Consider the following 26,838-nt stretch of genomic DNA (forward strand, 5'->3'; position numbering starts at 1 on the left):
AGGCAATGGAAGCTTGGAATTTAAAAATAAAGCAATTGATCATGTGTCAGGAAGCACTAAGATATGCCAGAGTGAATGAAGCCTATTTTCTGCAGTTTAACATCTAGGTTAGTTGATTGACTTTGATAGCCAGGAGGGCATGAATCCCAGCCGATGCTTTTTCTTATGGTTGGGATATTTACAAAGTCTCTGCTTTGTGTTCACTAGTGTCCAGTGAAGAGTGGGCTCCACTGCACACTGCCTCCTGGCTGGGGAGCCTACCGGCATCTATCTCCTCTCATCAGCTGCTCGTTTTCATAAACGTTGTGGGAAGTTCTGACACCATCAGATTGAGATGAAAATGATCATTTTGTCCAAGTGAACTGAGGAATTAGGAGTGGGAGAGAGACATGCACATGCACATATCCACATTCAGACAGGGTGGTCGCATGTTTCCTGAGAAAGACAGACTGGAAAATAGGGGTCCAAACAAGGGTGAATGATGCTTCTTTCTCTTATCTCTTGTGACTGTTCTTCTGATCTGGCTCATGCTGTTAATCTCAAGATTTAGAACACTGTCCTCAATTTAAAGTTGACTTGTGGGGGCAGAGGTGACTGTGATTTGTAAATAGAAGGAAATGAGCCCTGGCCTTTAGCTGGCACAGCACAGATTAACAATCAATAGTCCAGCAGGACGGATAAATCACAAAAGCCAACTCAAATCCTGTACAGATAGAGGCCAGATGGATGGTCCAGATCCAGGACTGTGCCCTGTGTGGAAGGCAGGATGGATGCCACTATTCTGCAAATTCATGACATAAGGGTTGCCAGTCAGTCCTGGTAAATAGTGCGGGATCCCCAACAGAGGCAGCCGCGATGGGAAGGGGAGAATGGAAGGGCAGTGGCTCCTGGTCGGGCTGCATAGGAGGAGTGCATTTTTACTTTGGTCCTGTGGTGAGGACAGCTTGAAGACCTGGCTCATGCTGGGGCATCGGCCTTCCCAGTGCCATGGCAGGGCAGCTTGGGAATGGGAAGGGAAGGAGGGGTTATTCAGAGAAGTTGTCATTGTCCTTAGCTCTGATCCCTGCATTGTGGGCTCGTCATGGTAGAGCTGGGGCTGTGCCTTTGTGTTTGTTGCTGGTCTTGCTGGGGGCTCAGCACCCCTGAGAGTTGCTGCCTCCAGCCCTGTGCTGCCCTGATGGGGGGAAGAGGCCCAAGTCATGCTGGTTTGGGTGGGTAGAACCGGGCAAGGATCTGTTGTTAGTAACAGGTTTCTAACCAAGTGGATTTGTAATGTTACACAGATTAGTACGTAACTGGAGCAGCCTTACAATATAAGCCTTAATCAGAAAATATTTGTCCTGCATCCCTGTCGAGCATTTGAATGCAAAGTGGTGCTGAAAAGAAAGGAGAGGCAGAGTTCTCCAAGAAGACTGCATTGAACTTACCCATCTGCTTGACATCCGAGTGCTGAAAATTTTGTCAGCTTGTAAGCTTCAGCAGTATTCCTCTTTCTCAAGAGAAAACGCGCCTAACATACCAAAATGCACTTGGCCGTGGTTCTACCCATGTATTTCGTTAGAGCAGACAGTGAGCATTTGGATTTGAACCACACGGGGAATGAAAGTTTTATAAGCCCCAGCCTGAGCAGACACCACAGAGGCAGGGAACACCTTGCTGATGTGCGTGGCTCTTCCCTGCCATTACTAACAGGCTGCCACCGAGTGACTGCACAGTGAGCGTCTGTATGCTGTGTGTGCACACACGTGTGCAGCGGGAGCAGGAGCACAAGAGGCAGAGCAGACACACCCCTTCTCTTTCTTCTTCCTATAAGGCTCCTGCAGCTTTTCCCCGTGCTAAGCTCGGAGCGCAGAAGTGCAGAAGGCTGAAAGCAGCACTCCAGCTTGTGATGCACAGCTGTGGAGCAGCCATGGGCTTTACGGGAATGACATTTACGGCTGACATCAGATCTGAGTATTTGCATTGGATTTCAGTGTCAGCATCGGAGGTGTGGCTTGGCGGGGACACTGTCTCAGCCTTCTGATCAGCCAAGAGGCAGCTCCGGGTGGGAAGATACTCACTCCCCTCTTCCCTGCTATCCTGCTTGCATCTGACTCCTCCCTCCTGCAGCTCCGACCAGCGCAGGGTGAATCCAACAGCCTCCCATTGCCACTATGTTCTCCCCGTGCCACTAGAGCTTGAAGATACCTGACACTGCCTTCGTTGCAGCTGGACTCGTGAGTAAGGCACGTTGCCTGATATCTGTCAGAAGTGAATGGCTTGTTATTACCTGAGGAGACTAAATTAGCCATCTTCCAGTACTGAAAGGGTTATGAAGAATTGCATTTTTTCCAGCACCTTTGGTACTTCACCTTTGCCTGATTTTTCAAGAGCATGTGTTGTTCTGGTTATCAGGGACGCTTAGACCTGGATGTTTCTTCATCGGATGCCACAAAAGATAAAGGAAAACAAAGAAACTTGTGATGTGGAGCTAGCAGTTATGGTTTCAGCTCGTGAAAACTTGCAGAGTCAGTGAGAAGGCGAGGAAAAAGATTTTCCAAGGACAATGTCGGTAACGCCTAGTAATTTGTCACTCAATGGGACAAGCTTCTTTGCTGAAAATCATAGCATTATGGATAAACCTGGTGAACAGAGAACTTTGAATGTCTTTCTATTCTGCTTGACTTTTGTCATTGCATTCACGGTGCTTCTGGGCAGCATTTATTCTCTAGTTTCTCTGCTGAAAATGCAGAATAAAACCACAATTTCAATGATTGTGACCTCTTTGTCAATAGATGATTTGATCAGCATTGTGCCAGTGATTATTTTCATGCTCACCCAGTGGTCAAGTGACATCCTTCCCCAGCCTCTGTGCACCACCTCAGCACTTATATATTTATTCCAGGGCATTTCTAGCAATCTCAAAGGGTCTCTTATAGTTTCTTACAACTTCTACAGCATCAATAAAACTGAGACAATCAGCTGCAGCACTTCCAAACGGCGAGTAAGCATGGTGTGGGCAATTCTCAGCATTTGGATTGTCAGTTTGCTGATCTGCGTTTTGCCTCTCTGTGGTTGGGGCAAGTATGTCCCCACCTCCTGGGGCTGCTTCACTGACTGTGCCAGCTCCTACATCTTGTTCTTATTTATTGTCTACTCACTGTGCTTTTGCCTCCTCACAGTGCTGTCTGTCCCTCTGACTTACCAGCTGTTGTGCTCAGACGAGCAACAGCTGTTGCACATCGATTACCAGGAAATCTCTCGAGGCTACATCACCCCTGGGACACCCGCAGGCTGCAGTACTGCCACCCCATCGCTGTCACCGGTGGACCCCGTGGATAAAACCCTGAAGCATTTCCAAAACACATGTCCAAGCTCGGAGGCAGTTTTGAGGAAAGGTGTGGCTGAGAGCAGCGGCCTCGAGCCCCGCTGTGGGAGCAGTGCACAGAGCAGGAGCTTCACAGTGGGCTTCGCCCAGAAGCGATTCTCACTGATTCTCGCATTGACAAAAGTCATTCTCTGGCTTCCAATGATGGTAAATTATCAGATCGCTTTAATGTTTGCTTACATTTAAATGGGTCATGAGTCGTTGTGCCATGAAGTGAACTGCCATTGCCGTTGTTCCTTATAGTGTAGTTTGTGTCAGCAAAAGTCCTTTTAAACAGGTCTGTGTCACACTACGTGAACACAACGGGGTTTCAGCAGCTTTGGCAGAACCTGATTCATCACTGTGTTACTCTGTCACCACATTATTTGTGTCAGCTGAATCCAGGGATGAATAAGGTCCACCTTTTTGTGTTTCCAGATGCCTGACAAACATTTCTTCAGCATTGTGGGGTCTGAATGTTAGTAAGCTAGCTTTTCTGCCTCTTGTCAACAGCAGTGAGTCACGTCCTTTGCTAGGCTTGATGAAAAATAAGTTTGTTAGAAAAATGAGGTTTGTTTGCATCTTTGTAATCTGTGTACAAAGAGCATTTGGTGGGGATACTGTCCGTGTGCATGCAGCAGTGTATTTGGGAAGAGGCACATTCACGTGCAGTTAGGAAGGAGGAGGTTGAGGACATGGAGTGTGGCTCTGGGTCGGTGTTTCCTCTGCAGCTGGGATATGTTCAGACTCTGTGTCTGAGCTCCCCTCAACTGAAAGAGAGCATCACAGAGCATCTGCAGCACCGTCCTGTGTGGTGCTAAGTTCTCCTGTTCCCCATCAGGGTTTGGAGTTCCTCAGTACCAGGCAAGAGAGATCTAGCTAGCGTCTCACCTAATATGCTTGGATTGTGAGTAGTTTGTTTTAACAGTGCTCAGCATCTGTATTTAACATTTTGCTTAAGCAAGGGATTTTCTGAGAAATGCAGAACGAGGAGGAGAGTTGCTGTCAGTATGTTTTCCCTGCTCTCTATTAGAAATGAAATTGTTGGGCTGAACATACAAACATACATGAAAACTTTGGGCTTTTACTTGTGTCACATTCACAGTGGGATATTTTGTGAATTCATGGAATTCATGTGCCCAAAGCTATTTACATTTCAAAATGTTCTGCCTTTCAGATACAAATGGTTGTCCAGCACATCACTGGCTTTCAAAGCCTTTCATTTGAGACTCTTAGCTTCCTGCTGACTTTGCTGGCTGCCACCGTCACCCCAGTATTTGTCCTGTCAGAACACTGGATCCATCTGCCCTGTGGCTGCATCATAAACTGCAGAAGGAATTCGTATGCTTTGTCTTCAGAAGAATTCAAAAGTAAGGATGGGAGGATGAAACGCGGGTGCGATGTATCTCGTAGTAAACAGGGCAAGAAGTTGGTGTCAGTACCAGTTGTTGGTACTCCTTGAAATCATTTACCTGAATTACATACACATTTTTTTAGAACAATATATGAGCCTCACAGCATTCTTGCAAGAGAGCTGGAGAAAACTAAGTTAATTGGTACTAATGGATACTGAGGCACAGAGTCTTGGTGATTTTCCCAAGCCACTGGCAGATATGTTAGCAGAACTAAAGGACTCTGAATCCTAGTTTCTGCTTTCTCTCTTACCTGGGAAAGATTTATCTGTCATAATCTGGCTTTCACTAATGAAATACAAGGACCATGCTAAACATGTTTAATGTCATGGGGAAAAACCAACATGTTAATTACGAGCAAATTATAAGAAGGAGAAGAGCTATTGTTTGTACACCTGCCCTATAGCTGTGGCTGGAAATCACAGTGCCACCAGAAAGCAAACAGCAGAGGACAGGGGCTGTGGGAGTGGCATGTGTCCCAGAGCATGCATGGAGCTGGTTCAAAGCAGAGGACCTACCACATGCTTTTTAGCCTAAAACTGCACATTTATAAATTTTAACTGAAGGTAACAGGCTGCCAAACCTTCACTGATAACATTTTTGGAATCTTCTAAAGGCCTGTTTTTCTCTGTGTCTCAGATGTTTGCGACTAATATCGTTGAGAAGTTTTAATACAATGACTGCTAAGGTCAGAATTTCACCCATAATTAAATATGATGTAGTAAGCACACAAGCTAGTGAGTAGAAATACAAGTTTTATAAATGTACCACTTAACCTTTTCGTTTAGAATGTAGCATGATAGGCTTGGTGGGAAGACATTTTCATTAGTTCAATAAGACGCTTCTCCAGTTACTACATAATGCAAGGTCAGAAAGTGGGGGATGAGGAATCTCAGGTGATTTGTTATTGAAAAGAGAAAGAACGAAAGGATATAAATATTGATCGTGAATGTGTATTTACTTAAATTGAACAGTTGTTCAATTACTGTTTTAGATTACTTGGAGCACTGAATTTAGAAAGGAAAATACAGAAATGTTTCATTGTGTAAATACTCCAGCTATTTGTTAGAGAAATCTGTTTGTCTTGCTTGACTGTTGGCATTGAAGGTTAATTATGAATTCTCAGAAATGTTTTATCATTTTGTACAATTTTTCACCTTTGAGAATATGGCCAAAACAGGCCTTGAGGCAGAAAAAAATATTACAAAACATAAGTATTTTCTTGTGTGTAGCCCACAAAGCAACATGCATTGTGTGGTTTTGAGAATGGCAGGTAATCTGCCGGTTTCTTGGAAACCCTGAACTTTGGAGTGTATCACTTCTGAGTTCATTGAGAAGGTAGCACAACAACACACTCTCTGAGAAACCTCTTCTCAACAGTTCATTCTTTTTACGGATAGAAAATTGTCTAATGGTAACTAAAAACTCGTTCTATGCTTTAGAATGTCGTTTTCATCGTTTCTGTTCTTGCCTTTGACTTTTTAACGTGACGTTGTACCCCTCTCTCTTCAGCCAGGCGCAGGGGTTTCGAATTCAACCTCTCATTCCAGCAAGGCTACGGAATCTACCGGATATCCCCCGAAAACCACCACCGCGACGGCGACGGCAAATCCGCCTCCTGCCCCAGCCTGGGCAGCCCCGGGAGCGCTCCCGGCGCCCCGCAGCCGCCTTTCAGCACCGCGGCTCCGGACAGCTCCCGAGCGCCCGGCCCGGCCCGGCGCCTGCCGCAGGCGGAGGGGGCAGGCACCGAGCCCCCGGGCTGGGAGTGGTGCCGGAGCAGGTCGGAGAGGGCCCCTCGGCAGGTAAGGAGCTTCCTTCCGGCAGCGGGAGTCACTTTACAGAGGAAAAAGAAAGAAAAAAAAAAAAAAAAGGAAAAGAAGAAAAAAAAAAAAGTTAGTTTTTCCTTGCTTTGAAACTCCTATTAGTTCTGTTGGTCGAGCAGCTGCTTCTAGCAAAAAGCTTTCTTAGCATTGCCTGTTTTTGTCTGTTTTAGTACCCACACATCTATTGCAGGTCCTGGTCCTGCTCTTGATGAAAGAAGGGAAGGATTGTTAGCCATTCCCTCTCCAACTGTCAGTTAAGCGGGCAACAAGTGTGAGATTTTCTGTCTCCTAAGAACTGGTGGTTATGAACCAAAGGCTGAACACTGGCGTGAGGTACCAAGCAAGCCTGCAGTCTGACATCTGTAGTGGAAATTGAAGCGAGCAACAGCTGCTTGCCCCTGTGGAATTTACATGCTGCTCTCTTTGCAGGCTCTAAAAAGCATCTCAGGGTGGTCTAAGGACTGAAAAAATGCAATGGTGTATTGCGCAGTTATCTGCTCTTTCTGTGTGCACCTGCATTGGGCAATGGTGTTTTTGCTCTAGCACACAATTTTGGTCTGCAGAAACAATGTACATAATGATCGTCTGGCAGCAGAGATACATGCCCGTTCTCAAGATAAACCAGTGCAGTTTTGTGTGCATAGTTTTCATGCTTTAGATGCAACACAGTCACAGTTATGTATTGCTGCTGTAAATTGAGACAACTTAAAGTGTCAGTTCTGCCTGCTCACCTTGGACGCTTCTCTTGGTGGAATGCAAAAGGAGCTAGGATCAGCTTTTTAAATTATAATGCCCAAGCAACCAGGGAGCACATGCCCAAGGACTAAAACAAAGAGCAGAATCCCCTCTCCCTCTGATAAACACGAGTTTATAAATTGAGCTGAAGTAGGAATTTCTGTTTGATGTTTTGGATATGATTGATCATCCCTTTCATGAAAAGGCAAATGTTCACTCCCTTGCAGTGTGCTGTGATGAACTATGTTTATGAGCAAAAGTAAATGTTGACTGAACCTGGTTTTAATCTGCTAGTTCTTGGTGCCCCATTGTGTGCATGTATAGTTTAGTTAATAGTCGATATATCACTAGGCTCATTATTAGCTCTCCCTGCCAAAGTTTCCATATATATATATATATATATTTTTTTTTAAATAAAACCATTTTCCCATCTCCCATGGCTGCCATTTCAAATTGGTAGACCTGTGACTTCCATTACAGCAGGTATGAGTGTCTTGTTGTGAAGTAGTTGGCAATGACTGCGTGTGGCTGGCTTTACTTGCCCTGAGGCTTTATATGTCACTTTTGGACAGACTTCTTCAGTACTTGCATTACAAGGAATCCTAATTCATCCTTTTCTGACATTTTCCAAGTTATAACCCAGTGTGCAGTTGCCAGGCATTAAGGCTGCTACGGTCTAAAAGTTCAAGGCTTCTAAGTTACAGATCTCATTGTTTCTGACATTCAGCACGAGCTTCCAGAGCTTCACAGTGCTGACATTTGCTTTGCTGGTGAAAAAGGGCAGACTATGAAACTCCTGCAAGCATTGTAAAAAGAACTTTAATGCATTTCTCAGATGTATGTTGGGTGAAAGATCAATTTGGGCCAAACATTAAATAAGTTAAAAGCCACCGCTCTTATTCAGCTTATCCGGAGTCCCTAAGTATCTAAAAAAAGTCACTTTCTCCTCATTTCTCTCCATTACTCACTTTGTTAAAAAAGGGAGTCTTTCCCTAGTGTTTATTGACCATGTACTTTGCTTCATTTGCCAATTAAGCTAGCTAACTGGGGAGAAGACAGCATACCTTATCAGGAAATGGATGATTATCTTAATGAGATAAAAGTTCCTCATCTTCAGTAGTTTCAGACTATAAATGCTTGATGACAGAAATAAATATAGATGTTCTTATTAGGGTACTTCCAGCTTTCTGTTCCACAAACAGAACTTGTAATAACTTACAGTAGGAGGAAAAATAGCAATTACAGATGAATTTTCTGTGTAGCTGCAAGTGGCGTGGTAAAAGTGTTCTAACATGCTGAATTTCCGCATAGCAAAGGGCATGGATGCTCAGTGTGAGAACTTACTGAGGAAAACAGAATTTCAGTCCCTTTGCACATACTGGTTGCAAATACACAGTGGTTTATCCTACAGGACGTTCGAATGTATTTTTCTCACATTAAAATTCTGTATCACTTCTGTTCTACTACCTGGTTTGAAAGCACAGAAAGTACCAGGAAATTTAACAGAAAGTACTGTAGTTACAGGGGAAAATATGTTCCTCACAGAGTGTGCTGACGTGCTTTTAGCTCATAAACTCACCTTTATTTCAGCTTTTGTAAAGTGTCTGTGTTAGGAGCTGCTGAACCCAGTAGGCTAGCAGAGGCCAGGTAGCTCCGTGCTCCCATTTGCATCCTGCAGCATGGCTGGGCGCCTTCGCAGCGCAGACCTCAGGCACTGCATCCCAACGTGAGCCCCTGGGACAGGCTCAGAACCCCCCCAGTGCTCACCCTCAGCCCCCAGAGCCCCCAGTTCTCCAAGCATCTGGCCTGGAGTGGCTGCTCCAGTGCTTGGCTCCCCCATCCCTTACCCTGCTCAGCAGCCAGTGGGACCATTGTTACTGAATATGCATGGCTGTGTGCACGCACGTAAGCTGCTGCCACCCCAGGCATGTGTCAGGACCCTTTTATGCTCTATTCCTCCTTTCTCCCATGCTCCTTCCTCCCAAAAATACCTTGATTCCATGTTGCACAATCCCCAAATGCTTTCCCCCTGCGCCCCACAAAGCCCCATGCCCCTGCAGGCAGCAGCCCCCCAGCAAGTATTTCTTTCCAGCAGGACGAGTAAACTCTTGCTGGTGCAGTGCTGTTGTTTCTATCACCACTGATCTTACTGTGCAGATGAAGCCAAGGACCTGCCTCAGCGGTCGCCTGGTGCTGGCTGTGGCTTTCACCTGCGCTGTGCCGGTAGGGAGATATGGAGCTGGCTGTCACCAGCATTTGAAGGGACTTTTAGTTAATCTTTCTCACAGTCACTTTGCAGACTAAATAGAGGGAGAGACAGAAAAGGGAGATGAGATGTAGTGTCCTAATAAAAGCAGGTTTGAAGGAGCATAGGTTCGTGGAAGATTAATTGCCCAAAGTTTCTCTGAGAAAGCTCGTGAGGAAGAACAGCAGCATGCTGGAAATGAGCCCGGCCTGAGCATGCTGAAGCCCTCAAACAAACCCAGAGCGCTTCCTGCTCAAGGTGCCTGCAGCATCTGATGCATTTTATCCTTTACAAGAAGGATACACACAGAGCACATAGACCTGTCGCTTCGTGTTACATTAAAAAGCTGTGGAATCATTAAAAGGTAAACTGTTAACTGAAGTAACTTCTGTCTGTGCTGGCCCTGTAGCATGGTGCTGCTTAATTCAGGAAATGCAATTAGGCTGTATGCTTCCTGCTGCAGATCGCTAACGCCACGTCAGTGTCCAGAGGTCGTAGCAGTGAGTGAGATTTTTAGTGGTGCTGCTTTAGAAAATTGACATAGTTTGAACAAATTTGTGTGTCTGTGCGTGTTGATTTATATTAACCCGCTTAATTGGTTATGCTATTTTCATAGGCATCTGCAGTGATCCAGAGGTAGAAAAACATTACTCCGACAGCATTAAGATGGCCATGTCTCTGGGGGGGTGTGGTGCAGCCGTGTCCTGTGCTGCCTGCTGCACGTTGCCCCCAGGGAGGGCGGTGCAGGCTGCAGCACTTGCGTTAGCAGAGAACTGGTGGGGGATCCTGCAGCTGCTGGCTTTGTGCTCCCGCTTTGTGCTTCTCAAAAGGATCTGAGAAAATCAAGAAGGATGAAGCATTGGAGAATGACCTATTGTCTTTTTTTAGCCTTACTTTTGAGGATTCTGTAATTTATTAGTTATCATTATTTAATATTGATTTCTTAGCCTTGACTTATTTATTCCAGTTCCTAACCCAGTCTTGTGCTGTTAGCCAGTTCTAGTGACTGCACGATTTCCAGACCACAAAAAGTCATTGCAAGAGCCGGGTAGGAAGTGTTCTGGTTTTCATTTCCAGAAACAGTCCATACGTGCAGACTGTGTTTTCCCTTCTACTTACTCTGATTATCTTCCAATACATCTATTATAAGCTTTGTCTGTACTTTGAAGTTTCACTGATGTTTTTTACAGGCTGCAATCAAAAAGAATTGACCTAATCCCATGGGAATTCTTCAGTCCCTTGCCTGATCACAGGCATGGCTGATCTCACTGAGGGTTAATCCTTTTTGTGTCTGTGCTTCTTGAGGTCCTATGCACAATATTCTGTTCAGTGTCTAGTTCTGGTCTTAGAAACAAATTAGCTAATTTACCTTAAGAGTTGATGGGGGGGTTGAGTTCCACAGCCAGCTCCTGTGCCCTTTTTAAGTTAAAGCTATTGCTGTTTTGGGGGGGCTGGATCATGAACCTTGTGCTTTGTATGCTTTATTGGAATTTTAGTCCCTTTACATTTAGTCAGGAAGACTGAAATTTTTCGTTGCTGCCAGTTGGATGTGGGTTTGCACTATCCACTGACAGTATGAGGAGCTTTGCATCTGAAGCTCTAAGCTATTTCAGAAATCTTTACAGAATGTATTTTCTCTGAGAAATGTTTATTTTATAAATATTCACAGGCACTCATCTTTCCCTTTTAATTTGATCCTGTCCAAGTTTGTTTACACAAAGCCTGGGAGAAACTGATCTCTCTTCAGATATCTGCAATGGAAGCTTGTAACCATTAATTTATAAATATTATTTGTTATTCATCATTTTTTATTTTCCTATTTTAAAAGATTTACCTGGCTCCCCAGGGAGCAGGCACAGTTGCAGGGTATTCTCAGAATTCACACTGGAGCTGTGGTTTGAGATTTCTAGGAAGGAATCATTGTCGGTTATGCTAAAATTGAAGTTTGGAAAAACGGGTAAGGTAAATTAACAATGTAAGTGTATTTATTCACCATTTTGATTACTGGCTTTTCAATAAGACCTGTGGAACCACCGAATGGCAGAAGCACCAGGGGCTTGGATAAAAGCGTGAAAAGTTCTGTGTGAGTGCCTCAGCTGGGGTAAGCGGAGGTGGCCGAACTTTGGGCAGTAGATATCTGCTGGTTCCTGGGGGCTTGCAATTTCTGTCTATTCACGGATGACCATGTGGAGTGCTTTATCAAGCTCCATGTGTGTGACAGAATTCAGGAGAATTAGTGAGGCTTCCCCACTGAGCGGTAAGATTTGAGAGCTTCATGCAGGGTGTGAATGATCGGTTGTTTATTCCAAGGGAAAACAGAAGTGCCGCCTTGCAAGGGAAGGCTGACAGGGGGCTGACCCCCAACTGGACAGATAAAAGAAATAGTGCCAGGTGCAAATTCTGACTCTCCAAGACTGAAGTCTTGAGATGCCACCACAGCGAGGTGCTGAATCTGCAGGTCCAGGCTGTCTTAGCTTTGTCCCTCGGCCAGGGAGGGAAATGCTGGGGGGCAGCAGGCACCCGGGAGTGCCCAGTGCTCTGTGCACCAGTCTCCTTGCTCCCACACAGGGAAGGACAAAGGAAACAACCTCCAGTCTGAGCAGGAGATGGGAGCCTGCTTGCTTGTCCAGTAAACTCTTGAGAACATGGAGGGAAAGTGGAATTTGTCTGTGTCCTGCACATCATCTGGGTAAACTCCAGATAAGCTGACGTAGAAGTGCTGCACTCTGAGCAAGCAGCAGTACCTTCCTTTCAGCAGAACAAAACCTGAGCACAGCTGAAGGAGGGCACCAGAACGTGGCTGCCTGTGACTGAGAAGCATGTGGAAGGAGCAGCATGGCATAGGTGTAAAGTGAGTGAATAGAATAGAACAGAAGAGAATAGTTCAGATGGAAGGGACCTACAAATGTCATAAAGTTCAACTGCAATGAAGACATACGTTTCTGTAATACTGGCTTACACATTATATGACTTTGGATTGACATCCTCCTTGCATGTCAGCATGTGAAGAGCTGCAAAATGTCACCAGGTTCCCGTCCTCACCCCTCTCCTCAAGGTCCTTCCTATTGTGTCCTGTCCACCTTTTTCTTTCTTTCTTTCTTTATCACTTTCCAGTAAATTTACTCAATCCTTTCACCTAAAAGCTGTGATTTTGCCTTTGTTTCAGTGTGGGAAAAATGAGCACAAAAACAAAGCCTCCATAAATCTTGTCTTGCTGCAAAGCTGGCACATGGCAGTGGCTGTGCTGATAAAATAAAGACAGAGGTGGGAATACTGGGTGCAGTGCTGTGACTAAATCGCAGTGTTTACAGGCAAAAATATCCTCTTGGGCTGCATCCTCCGGGTAGGGACATAGCTGTGTTTTTCCCATTATCACTAATGGAAGTCAAGAGGCTGAACCCTGCAAATGTGCCCCCTTATTTCTGTCCTACAAAGCCATCTTGTACGTCTCCTCCTGGCGCTGCCTCTGCAGCACGAGTAGTTCAGAGGCGTCAGGTGGTTGTAGTCGTCATGCTAGGGGTTACATGTGGGGTTTGCTCAGCTGCAGATGAAATGTTAATCCTTAACTTTCCCATTTCTCTGTCCCAAACATATGCCATCGGCTGCTGCCAACCCACTGCAGGCTGCACCGCGCGGGGGGAGTGGATGCTGCGACGGGCTCTGCCTGACACCAGCCCAACACCGCAGGCAGACCTGCCTAGCTTTGCGAGCTGGGAGGGCAGAAGCAGGTGTGGGTAGTTGACTTTTAGCTACTCAAACTTCATCAAAACGGATGAAAAATCAACACAGGTTTTACTGAAGTTTGTAAGTAGCGGGGTTGCTGAACAGGAGGTCTGATCCAAAACACCCCAAGTGCAAACTTTGCAGCTTTTAGCCGGGTAAATACTCCGTTATAACTAGCAGGGCTTTGTCACAGTCTGCACAAAGCTTTCATTTGAAGAGCTGCGGGTATTTCAGACATCAGATGCCAACAGCCACTGCAGCACTTCAGGGCGAAGCAGCTCTTAGCAGGACTGAACATTTTTCCTGCTGGCTGTGGGGAACAGGGCGAGCATGTGCCAGCTGGCCCACACTGCTCACTTGCCTGAGATTATTAAGGGAAACAAAGGATAAGAAATCTCTCCCTAGATGACATTTTTTGAACCTCTGAGCAAAGAGTACCTTGCAGAAGGCTGTCCATTTTAATTTGCATTTTGAAAGCAGTATTTTTTGTCCTGTTATTTTTTCAAACCTTAAAGAAGCAGTGAGCAGGTATTAATCAATTTGATTCAGCTTTTGGAGAGTAGGGTGCCAGACAATATATGTGACACCTTTGATTTTCTGTTGAGGCTGTGTGCTACTGTGAAGACGGTGCTGTCATGGAAAATGCCATCACTGGTTGTCCCCTCATCTTCAGTTCTGTGAGGAAAGAATAACTCCATCAAGGTGATTTCTCTGGGAGAAAAGTGGCATGAAAGAAGAATGAGGCAGTGTTTTTTATTTAATACCTATATAGGCCAGCCATAATTGAGAGGGAGACAAAAAATTGTACCTGTCATTTCTAACTCTTGCTTAGCTGCATTTTTGAAGGATACCTTTAACATCTTATAAAATAGCAGTGTATCTCCCTTTCCTAAAGAGATTGGCTGTAAATATGTCATGTATTTTTTTTGCCTCTAGTTAAGAGCCTTCAGGCAAAAGAAATCTGCCAGGCTTGCAATGTTTTATAGGCTTTCTGATTTTTTTTTCTTCCTTTGACTTGATTACCTCATCTATGGGTTGCCTCGAGCAAGCTCCTTCAAGAGACTCTGTGCATAGGATCTATGTACATGCCCTGCGGAGAGGAAGGGGGAAGCCTGCGTAAATGATTTCACTTAGGAGGAGTCAGCGCTGTATCTGTGTGTCTGCAGTCGGAGGGGTGATAACTCTGTCTCACTCCAGGTACACAGTAAACATCCCAGTTAACATGGAATGAGTGGACTTGAAGCTTATATTTGCTTTCCACTGTCCTGTATGATGCTAACTTACTGTGGTGTTCTCATCCCATCTTGTCTTTCAAGTGGTGTTCTCTTGGTTGGAAAATTGAGGTGGCATTTCACCATCATCTTCTAACTCTGCACCGAGCAAGACAGAGTGGTGTGGCCTTTGTGATGCCTGCTGACTCTGCTTGCAGTAAAACTGCAGTTAACTCTATCGAACTGCACCAACAGGAGGAAAACCTAGAGCAGAAACATTTGCCCAGGAGGACAAGGCTGGATGCAGGCAGGATCCCATGGATTAGTCAATCACTGTAGTTTCCTGGGAGGAGTAACCACCATTTCAGTTTAACTTTACAGTGCCAGCTGCTGAGCAGAGCATCTGTTAGTGTGGTGCTTGCAGAGGAACTCAGAGCTTTTTTCCAAGACCAGCAGTACCTACATGGAATAAACTTCACCAAGTGTGGTGAAAAGGGCAAGGCTCACTTTTGCAGCTGTTACAAACAAGGGGCTGAATGTGAGCAGATCATCTCCCATGCAAAGTGGAATTTTAAAGGACTTTCCATTGAGCTCATTTACTTCAGGCACAGACAGCTGAGTACAGGACTTCTGATACCTGGCTGCAGCATCCTTATCTTGGATGCCTCGGTTGGACCTTCTGTGGCCAATTTCATCCAAAGGAGAGTCTGTCCAGACTGGGCAAGCCAATGACAAACCCAGGTTTTCAGGTCATATGAGGTGAGTTTGGCTATTCTTGTCATACCCGACTGGCTCTAAATTTACTGCAGACAGCCTCTCAAAGGGCAAACCATTGCAGTAATTAATTTTACTGCAGCTAATTTTTATTTTTAGGGAAGAGGAAGACTAAGCCTCTGTTCTAAAATAAACAGAAAACACATTGTCTCTGAAAAGAAATGATGGGATCCTTACTGGAAACGTTCTAAAAATAAAACTTTTCATCTAGAGCTTGTATTCCACCAAAGCCACTGGGAATGCAGGCTCATTAAAGCTTTGTTCAGAGTACTGATATTTCTGTTTGGGAGGCAGCACGGCCTGATGGACACGGCTGGGACAGAGCCAGACCTGCCTTCTGCCGGTGGCTCCGCATGGTGGCTGGTGTTCAGCAGGCTTGGAAGCATCGTTCCCATTCTGGGCGCTCCCATCAGTGCTCTCCTACCTTTCCCAGGACAAGATGCACGTGCTAGTAGGAGCTCTGCCTCCCTGTAACACTAATGCTACCCCCGTCTAGGATTCTAGGGCCTGTGAGTCGTGACATTTGAAAATTAGGAATCCTGAGGGGGAGTCTCTGAACTGGCTTGTGCTTGAGCTGGCTGAGCCTGCTGTGTGCTGCAGCTCTCCCCTTAGCCCTGTGTGGTGTCTGAAAGTTTTCTTATTTAGGTACACTGGAGTATCCTCCAGCCAAATTTGCTTCTTTGATCATGTAGGAATTCCAGGTTGTTAGGCATGTCTTTTCTTCCCCCAATTAACCTTTGTTATCCACCGGCTTTGCCAGTATTGCGATAACAATTTATTGTCTTTAAAACCAAATTGAGTCAACTGTTGTACTCAAGCCACCGTTCAGCTCATGTAGCAGTTTTTTATCTTTGATTTCAATTGCTAACAAGCATTTTCTAGCTAAGGATCTACTTCTGGAGCAGAGTCAGCTTTGTTTGCAGGAGATGAAATATTAACTGATAACCGTGTTTGCAGAACAGAGCCGTCATGCTTTCCTTTCCCTGCTCTGCAGTCGTTTGATCCCTGAAACAAACAAAAAAAGAATTGCCAGGAAATCCTGGGAAGTGTGTGCTTAATCCAGACTAGTCGATGGTCTGTACAGATGCTCAGCACTGAAGAACTGGGACCATGGAGTTTAAGGTCCTTGTAAGACAATGTATCCAGTCACACATAACAGAAAATGCGAAATACATGTAGAAATGTTTGGTACTTGGAATGGTAGTGTTACCCTTAAGGAATCTTCTGGGCTCCCTCTAGCAGAATAAATTCTTGATCGCTTGTAAACAACAATCTTAAACAAATTACTCTGAACATCAAATGCAAGTACCATACTGATGATAATACTGATAGCTCCTGCAGACACTAAAGGGAGGCAGAGGGAATGCCATACACCCTCGGGTGGCACTTGCCAGCAAGCAGAACAAGGCTCTGCTTTGGCAAGTGATGAAATTAAAATTTTCTTCAACTGTGCTTTCATCTTAATACCCCTTTATTAATCTTTCATATAAGCATAACCATTTCTTGGCAAAACAGATAGAGAAGGGTGTTCTGTTCCGTTTTGTGCCAGTTTGCAAGGAGAAATGCAGTGACAGACTGTATAAAAGTTACCTTCCTCTTTCCTTTCCTTCACTCTCAGAAAAGCCACAGGGGTCGAATGCTTATTTTCTCTTCAGGGAAGACTGTGGGGTTTCTGGGCTCTGTGAATGGCCTCAGTAGGGCCATGTGAAAGCTGGAAGCCAGGTGGCTCTCGGTGGCTCTTCTCCCTGTTCCTCCAGGGCCAGCTGCTGTAGGACTTAGTTGTGTCCTCTGCATGGGCTGAAACCTCCCCTCCCTCGCACATCCTCACCTGGTGAGTGGTTAAATTCAGCTCAGGCAGCCGGAATGGGATAGAAGAGACCAGCATTAAACCACAGTGATGACGCTGAAGGTTTGCCTCATAGCAACAACTATTTTCTGTCTTCTGCGAAGTCTGGAGGGCGGTGATTTCATTTAATAATGAAAGCGTTTGCTTTATCAATTATGTAGCGATTCCTCTGTTCAGAATGCATCAGCACTCCTTAAGGAACAAGTGCATTTGTGATTTACTTCATTGTAATTTTCTGTCTTTGCTTGTTAAAAAATGCATGTGCTGGTACACGTAGTCCTCCAGTGAAAACTCCGTCCCAGATTCCAACAGACAGCATAGCCCACGGCCGTCTCTGGCAGGAGCTGTGCAGAGGGTATGCCCTGGGACAGGACATGATGGAAATGAATGCTCTGCACAAGAGGCAGCGCGAGGCAAGGGAAGGGCCAGCTCCTGCTGGCAGGGAGCTTGTGGCGAGCATCACAGCATCGGAGATCCTGCAGCATTCCCAAGTGGTGAAGAGCATGTGGAAATATATTAAGCAACCTCAGAAATTACCAACTTGGTGTTTCTATGATGCAAACCTGTGGAAAGCTCCAGAGGAAGAGCTCAGATTTAGTGCTAGCCTGCAGCTTTCATGAGACCCAGCAAATATTTTTCAGGATTCAATTAAAGCTGGTCTCAGCGCAGACTGCAATTTTAGCTTACAGTTTTGGATGGGGAATGCCACTTTTTTTTTTTTTTTTAATGAAACATTTGATCATTTCCAATTTGACACCCTTCAGAACTACCAGAAGTTAAGACATGAGCTGTAAGAAGGTACATATTTTATATATGTGTGTGTCTACAATGAATAAATAAATACTTCTGTGTATCTACGCCCGTGTGCATGCAAAGTAAAAGTATCTCTAAGTGGACATAAAAAACAAAGCAGGCTTGATTTTCAGTCTGCTGTGTTGAGGTAGATGTCTGATCCTTCTTTCAGCTCTCCTAGGAGCTGAGCGTGAGTAAGGTTCCAGAAAGACAGGCAAGTCTTTACAGGGTCAGAATCACTGAGAGCAAGACTTCTCTGTCCATGTCTTAAAAACATCCTTGTAGTAGCACTTTTAAAAGAGAACGTGTGACATAAATTGTAGGAGAGAAGGTAATAGGTAATAAGTTCATTTCTTTAAAGGACTAGGTTGTATTTTAAATACAGGGACGCAGAGTGGGCAGAAGAGTGTGGAAAGAGCCCGATGGAGCAGGACCCTTTCAAAAAACATTTGGGTCCTGAGCTGTGGCGAGTGAGAAGGCAGATGTTCAGAAACAGCAGAGAAGATTTTTTTTTTCTGTTTTTACTGAAGTAAAAATGAATCATAACCCTTCTGAAACTGTGGATGCTTTATTTTAGTGCTCACACTAAAATACTGCAAGGATGAGATCCAAGACCCTGGATGGATACACTGATGGCCACTGTCAAGCATTACTCGATTTGCCTCCTGCTCCTCCTGCTTTAGAATTAAATTGTATCATAAAACCTAAAATCAGAAAGCTGACCAGTAGGTAACAACGGGAAGGGAAGATAAAATACTTCTCCCCAGGATGTATCCGTGTGGTCTGGTTTGCTAGTAGATTCCCATTTATTGCCACGGATGTGTGATAAGGTAATGGGGTGTTAATAACATAGAAGAAGCAAAAATGAGAATTTAATAACGTTACCAAGACAAGGGCCACATTCTGTCCTTATTCACAGTGATTTACATTGAGAGCAGTTCCAGCTATGATTGATTTTTCCCGGCCATACATAAAACCAGCCATGAATTCTTACCTCTTTTGGAGTAGCAGTGGTCTCACTTGTAGTGTTTTTCCCTTGGGCTGTTTGACTTGAGCGAGGCTTGAAATGCTGCAGGACAGAGCCTGGTGGGGTGATCAGGGCTCAGGGCAGGCAGGCTCAGCGGCAGCAGGGGCTCAGCTCCCTCCTGCCCCCCCCCAGAGCCTGCAGACACCCCCCTGCGGGAGCGCTGGGTCTCCCTGGGGAGGGACATCAGTGCCTGGCGGTGAGCTTTCAGTTCTGGGGCTCGGATCTCTCCTCTGGCGTTATTCCTGCCTTCCCCTGCCACCTGGCCCCAGGGCTGGATTTAGTGTTTAATAACCTCTGCTTGGGAAGTTCTATTGTATTATTCAAACGCTTTCTTTCTTTTTCTTTTTCTTTTTTTTTTCTTTTTTTTTTTCTTTTTTTAGTAATTAGTTGGATTTTGTAAAACTTTTACTATTTGCACTGGTGATAAATGGATCTGTTTCATACATGTGTACACAATGAAAGCTTGCAGGCAGTGGTCTGGTTTTCTGGCTACTCAGTTTCTGTGCTGAGAGGTTTGTGGTTGGAGAGCTGCTCCCAAAAAGGGCCATGGCTCCTGGGGCAGGCTCCTGTCACAGTCCTGACTGCGTGGCCTTGTGATGCGCTGGCTGCGGAGAGAGAAATATATTCTCTTAGTTGTCTAAACAGCTGGAGGTGTCTGTAACTGAACAGTATTTCTACTGGAATTTTTCTAGTTGAAATTTTTTTCTAGTTTTCTAGTTTCTAGGTGTTGTTTACTGGGTTCCTGCTTGGTGCCCAGGAAGTGATGCAGAAGACCTGGCATGTCCCTTTCACTTCTAAAAGTGAATATTGCTCTCTGAACAGAAGACAGACTTGTAGCAAGAGCTATTAAATCTATGGTCATTGGAAAATTTCTTATTCTCCAGATGTGGAGTACTCGCTCCAGCAAGCGAGGATTATTGATTCCCCCACCAGGTGCCTCAGCCATACCGTCCATCTTCCTGACATCCACTCTGACAAATCTGTGGTGTTTTATCAAGTAGAACGTAACCTTGCACCGAAGTAAGGAGTTCTCATTTAACTTCATTTTTACATATTCTTCAGAAGTCTTTCTGCATAATGTAAGCACTGTTTTAGACAGTTCTCCAGTCTGAGCTCGAGTAACTACCAGGAATGCAGACAGGCTTAAATGACACTGCGAAGCCTTTCAGCACTGACTGCCGAAGCTAGACGGGCTGGAAGCATCTGGGATGGAAGGCGAGTGAAGTAGAGCTTCCTAGAGAGAAACAGCACAGAAAGCAGTTAGTCTCACATCTCACCTGGAGGAGTGATCCTAGTTACCAGTTAGTACAGAACATGCAAGTGCCAGCACCTCACTGTGCTTGGAAAAAAAATGCCCTCATCATCACTTTGAAACAAGGGCTGCCAGTGCTCACCCTTTAGTGAGCAACCCTCCCGGACACCCCCGTGCCCAGCCCAGCCTTTGCTGGCTGTGACAGAGCACGATAGCTGCCTCTGTAACTGCACGTTGGAAGATGCTTGAGGACAATTTCTCCCCAACAGACCTATTCAGGAGACCAATACAACTTTGATTTCCTTCCAGGAGGGCAGCCCAGCTCCTATTTTGTCAGCCAAACTCCTTTGTCAAAGGACTGTATTAAGTCACAGTCTGGCAAGATTTTTCTACACAATGAAACCTAATTTCCTTTTCATGCTCTTTAGTGAAGATGAGGTAATGTGTCATTTGATTTAGCTGTGTGGTTGTAAAATTCTGCTTGTTAATATTAAGCAAGTAATTGCACTTCCCAGCTCCCTAAGAAAAATTTCATCTTTCCAGTACCCTAAACCCCTCTGTTTCAACTCAATTCTCAGTTTTACTGGAAAGGAAACATTAAACAGAACTGGCCCAAGTGGAAGGACTCCTTTCTGCGCCTGGCTAATGTTGCACATCTCCCCGCTGCCAGTTATTAGACCTGGTGTTTCTGTTCCTCCTCCTTTTCTTCCTTTCTCCGTTCACACCATTTGCACAGGGTAAGTCATTAGCCCAAGAGGACAAGACTGGAACTTCTGCTTCCAAGGCTGAGCTCGGGGCATCCCCCTCTAACTCGCTAGGGAAAGACTGATCCTTTTGGAAGCCCAGGGTTTCTGTTGGTTGTCTCCTGATTGCAGGTGGATGGGGATGGGGAGGATGAGGTTTGGGCTGGCAGTGTGCCCCTCTGGGCACCAGGGAGGTACCGTAGCTGGAGAGGGAACACAGCAGAGAGCAGCGCAGTAGGAGTCAGTCTGCATTTCACATAGCAAAGTGATCTGGAGATACCTGAGGTAGATTGAACAGATTGCCAAGGAGTCCCGAAGGCAGCATAGCAACAGCAGCACAGGAGGGTTACAGGGTGATTCACCTTGCTGGCTGGCAGCTTTTCAATACCCTCTGCACACACTTCTCCCTGGTGTCTGTGTGGGTGCAGAGCTGGATTTTGCAGCTTTCCCTAATTTCAGTACCTCTCTGGTGTATGTTTCCCTCTAACCAGTGTAGCCCTTCCTTGTGGGCTGCCCTGTCTCAGGGCCAGCACTTCCACTGCCTGACAAGGAGTTTGTCTTCTGCAAAGCTGCAGTTCATTTTAATAGCAGATTTTAGCAAATAAGAAGTGTTCAGGTGCTAATTCCTGCCCCTCTCAGTAAGCAGTCAAAACCCAGCTGTAGCAAAGCAGATGAGGATGAGCCCCGCAGCGAGGTTCTCCAGAACCCACGTACGGTGTTTGGTAGCTTTGTGTCTCCTGCTGCCATCAACTTCACTCTCTCCACCTTGAGTTGCTGAATGGATGACCTCCACAGTTAAAAATGTGAGACCCAATGGCATGAGAAAAAGATACAGGATCTGTCTGTCCTGCAGCACTGTGGAAGGAAATGCAACAACTCACCCCTAAGCTACCATAGTCCACGTAGGAGCTTTTTTCCTCTCTTCTCCATGCAAGCACTCACACTGATTTCTTTGTATAATGCCTTTATTTATTTACAGTCTCTGAAACACTACTTTCATTGCACCTGCTAAAAATTATTACTTTGAGCATGACTTTTAGTGCTCCAGAGCTCTAACTGAATTTACTCTCTATTCCTTCAAGTCTGTGAAAATTTCTCTACTGATAAATTCAGCTTCGTACTAGAAAGAAATCCATACTGGTGTCTTGAGCCAGTGTGAAATGTGGTTGGGAGCAAGATGCTGGATTGACCCTCTGTCCATCACTGTAGGGAATTTGTAAATCCTTATTATAGATTTCCTACTGTTATTATTTCCACCATAAAAATAAACAAAAATGAGCAAAAACTTCCTTGAATAGTATCTGTCAAGCTGTTTTGGAAATTTTAGCTTAGTCTGTCTTTAGGCACATAATTTAGTTAAGATTAATAAAAATGGAGCACCTAAGGGAGACAAATGCTCTCAATACAGGGTCCAGGTTTTGAACAGCTCTCTGCTGTCACTTCTCTCCCTTTGGTCACCATATGAGACGCCTCAGGAGATCAGTACCTCAGTCTGAATTAAGCAGAAATTAAGTGAAAACACTTTCAGAGATGCCTGTTAATACTAGCTAGAGAGGTGCCTGCTGACGGTCGTTGTCTCATTGTGCACTGGCTGCCAGGAAATGTTACGTGTGTAGACTGCTGCAGTGAAGAGTCTGTGTCCATAAGCTGACTCACAGTAACTTGGGACTTTACTTCTGATACTTCTTATCTATGACTCTATACTCATATACAGTCTGTATATTAGTATAAAATACACTATACTTTAGTGTACTTTTTATAGTAAAGTACATATTAGTAACATTTTGTATTCTTTAAAATGTCATAATGAATACCAGGTTTCTAAAATAATGCAAGGAAAATTCTAACAATTTAATAAGTTAAGCACGATTGATCATTTATAATAGATTCTAACTTCAAAAATTAGCATTAGATAATGGTCATTCTTTCTCTTTTCAGCGATCGGGTGGGGCCTTAGCTATTCCCCTGTGTGCATTTCAAGGAACCGTGTCTCTTCAAGCACCCACAGGAAAAACTCTCTCTTTATCTACGTATGAAGTAAGCACTGAAGGACAAAAAATAACACCCACGTCAAAGAAAATTGAAGTTTATCGATCTAAAAGTGTTGGTCACGAGCCAAACCCGGAGGAGTCTCCTAATACATTTGCTGACACAAGTGTTAAAATTCATTTAGAAGTTCTTGAAATCTGTGACAATGAAGAGGCCCTGGATACTGTGTCCATCATCAGCAACATCAGCCAGTCGTCCACACAGGTGAGGTCTCCATCCTTACGTTATTCACGGAAAGAAAACAGATTCGTCTCATGTGATTTAGGGGAAACTGCTTCCTACTCACTCTTCATACCATCAAACAATCCTGACAGCGATATTAACATAACAATTCCAGACACAGTCGAAGCTCATCGGCAGAACAGTAAAAAGCAACATATGGAAAGAGGTGGTTATCAGGAAGAAATACAAATGTTGAACAAAGCATACAGAAAACGGGAAGAAGATGACAACAACAATTAAATGACTTTTAACCTAAACATTTAAACTGATTTGACAGATGTTGCTCCTCTTGACTCAAGCTACCCTAGCAAATACAATGCCAACTGTTTTTTCCTTGCACATAAATTAATTTCATTTGGGTAGATTCTTAAATAGTTTAAAACGTTTAAAATATACAAATAGCAAAGCAAATACTTAAGTGCTTTACAGCTTTGCATAGTGAATTTCAAGTTATTTATATATCTATTTATTTGAGGAACACTTCTCTCTAAAAGAAATCCTAAATAAAGTCTTAAAAACCATCCTTGGTTGCTTGGCACTGGGTGGTCTGTCTGTGGGAACCAGCAGAAAATGAGGGAACAACTTCATACGGGTGAAGTGTTAACAGGTTTGGATGACTGTTGCAATGCTGCTCATACTGACGTACCAGACTTGAATCATTTACCTGAAAATATGTAGCACAAGCCTAAGACTAACTCATTTATTTGCCTAAGCAAAGGACTAAAAGTTATCTAGATGGTTTAATTTTCTATCGCTCTGTACATGATTCATATGTAATACCTATGTAAGTGGCCAGTGTATGGACCTTTGGATACAAGTGGCTGAAATGTAAGCGTGCACATTTTGTAAGTCCAAAATTGTGAAATTCAAGTGTTCTCATGGCTTGACATTTCTGTTTGCAAGTGCATCAAATGTTCATTAATTTTCTGTCAGTTACTCTAAAGTGTGCCCTTTTCTGCCTCCATGATCTCTTAACGAGTTAAGAAGTTTCTCAACCTTGCAGATATTTGCTCTCCATCCAGATAAGGCAGCATTTGAAGTGTTTGAAGAGCTGTAACATCAACATTAATTTCAGTAATTTTTCATGGTTAAAGACTAGAGCCATCCCTAAGCAAGGAATAGATTTGCAATATTGTTTTCTTCCTCAGCTAGTAATCTCAGCAACACAGCCGTGAGAGCGGGCGCAGCTTGCTGATAGCTGCAGAAGTCCCTGTGGCTTTCAAGGAACACTCGCCCCTTTTCTGCCCCTGTATATTCTGTCTGTCAGCAGTCCTGCCATCAGACCTCTCCGGGTGGACCCTCATGCTTTAGGGCTGAGTCAGGAGCTGGGGGTTACAACTGGTCTGTGACTCCTTAGGAGAGGGGGATAAAGCTATTCAAGGAGGACAAACTTAGAGACCTGGCAGATGTTGACCTCGAGAGTCAAACATTACGTAGATCAGGATCCTGCCCTGCAGCACCCTCTGGAGGAGCCTGTTCCTCTACTGGCTTATGGGGAACCTAGAAATAAGCCTGAAATCAACCTAAAACCCGTGAATACTCTGTTTTGTGTCAAATTTAGAGAAGCCAAGGCTGAAACAGTGAATGGAGTCCTTAAAGGCTTGAAACGCTAGTGCTTTTTGATCGGGAGCTCTTTTTTCTGAGGGTTTGTAATCATTGCTGCTGCAATCGAGATGGATCACTGTGCAAGGTGTGCTTTTCATGTGCCACCTTTCCAAGGTGGAAACAAGAGTTCTTGTAAGACTGCCTCAAGACTCTCAGTACCACTAAGATGCTATGTTATATTTCAGATTTAACAAGAAACTACAGTAGAAGGAACAAACAATAAGTCTATTGAATAAATTACATCCATAGGCATAGAGCAGAGGGACCGAATATATTGCTTTGCTTTGTGTTTGTAGCAGGAACACAGAAAGTTGCCTTATAGCAACAGACATGCTCGCTCCAGAAAAAAGGTAGCAAGTTTGTGATAGAGGATGCGGCCCATCACACCTTCTGTTTGTTCTGATGGATGCATTTAGAAGGGGTTAGGATTAGGAGGCATAACTGCATAACTGTGACCCTGAGCTTGACCTAATTGTAGAATGTTGTCTTGCTGCTGTAATGAAAAGGAACTTTTCTTTAATGAATCTGTAAATTTGATCATGTACAAATGTCTGATTGTTTTATATTTTACTTTAAACTAACATCATTAAACATTTTAAACTGTCTGAAAAGGCAATTATGTAATTATTCAGTAGATACCAGCTCCTTGCACAAAGCAGCAAACACTTGCTGTACGAGAACACTCGCACCTGGTTGTGTATTCAGTACGTGTCAATGTGTATTTATCATTGTATGAAATGCATTTGGACTTAATTTTTAAAGCACTTCTTTTCTAATAGTTTTTAAAGGAAAAGCAAAACAAAACAAAACAAAACCTTCTTCTTCTGTTGCTTATCCCCTGTATGACCTTTCAATGTATTTCACTGACAGCTTGACATTTGAGGGCAAAGTGTTTGTCAATGACCGTTTGAAGGTGACTTGAAAGAGACCTCATCTCTGCTCAGACACCATAGCAACTGGCTGAACAAAAATCCCTTGGAAAATGTGACCTGCATCAGCCCCTGGGCTTCCCCTGCTCTTAGTACTTGGGCTTTTGAATAATGCAAAGGATAGAGAACAAGCAAGGGCAAAAGTCTTTCGGGGGTAATCTTTGGTAAGCAGTATATCCAGTTTCCTTTCAGTGGTGCTCATGTACACTGAGAATAACATTAAGTTAACAGAGTTACAAGAAAACGAAGTCTGTAAGAAGCAGGACCAGCCCCAAATCCCCAAAGCCCCAAAGGATTGTGCTTCTTGCAATAAAAGCTATAGCGTGGCACTGAAGTGTAAATTTCCTGTTCTAATCTCGATAGAAAATACATCTGACAACATCAAACTGTTTCAACATGCAGTAATTTCATAAAAAATAAATGTTACTTATATATTATTTTACCTTTATGGATTTGGGGTTGATACATAGATTCTGGAACACGATTTCACCTCCCGGTACATATCACTATAATGATTTCCAAGATGAGCTTTTGAGCGTTACGTTCCTCTCTTGTAATGAATTTTGCAGATTTAGGTGATTCAGAACGGAATAAATTCTTTTCTAGACTCAGGCAGCAGCTCCTATATGAATTGCAGTACCCATATGCGTATATGCCTGTATTTTGCACTCTCCTGTTTGTTGTGCAGAACGATGTTAACACCCTCCCATCCCTACACACACAGCCTGTCCCCACACAGACAGCCGTGCCGATGGTGGCAGTGCCTCGCAGGCTCACAGCTGTGGCGTGGCTCCTCTCTGGCTGTGCCTCAGCCCAGAGCATGCCCCACAAGTGCCACGTTCCCTCATCGGGAGCTGGACTTCAAGGAGTGCCCCCAATTACTGAGGGAAGGGCACAGAGCACTCCTGGGCTGCTGCACCACAGGCTTGGTGTGGACACGTTACTGCATGGTGACGGCCTGCTGCTGGAGGGGCGAGTGCCAGGGGTGGGCAACAGGCCTTGGGGAGGCTCGATAATCTGCGAGACACCAGGATTATTGCAGGAAATGTAATCTGTAGACGTTGTGAGATGATCTTTGCGCTGGGAGATGCGCAGTTGCTCTTC

General features: G+C 44.4%; 1 protein-coding gene across 1 annotated transcript; it reads left to right on the forward strand.

The window, feature by feature from the left end:
• Nucleotides 1-1,853: 1,853 nt before the first annotated feature.
• On the forward strand, nucleotides 1,854-25,410 carry GPR149 (G protein-coupled receptor 149). The gene is made up of 4 exons (XM_032193444.1): nucleotides 1,854-3,514; nucleotides 4,524-4,716; nucleotides 6,271-6,560; nucleotides 22,868-25,410. The coding sequence occupies exons 1-4, from the start codon at nucleotides 2,546-2,548 to the stop codon at nucleotides 23,438-23,440; spliced, it is 2,025 nt and encodes a 674-aa protein (XP_032049335.1). The 5' UTR covers nucleotides 1,854-2,545; the 3' UTR covers nucleotides 23,441-25,410.
• The last annotated feature ends 1,428 nt before the right edge of the window (nucleotides 25,411-26,838 follow it).

The sequence above is a fragment of the Aythya fuligula genome, chromosome 9 (assembly GCF_009819795.1).
Source record: "Aythya fuligula isolate bAytFul2 chromosome 9, bAytFul2.pri, whole genome shotgun sequence".
NCBI classification, from domain to species: domain Eukaryota; kingdom Metazoa; phylum Chordata; class Aves; order Anseriformes; family Anatidae; genus Aythya; species Aythya fuligula.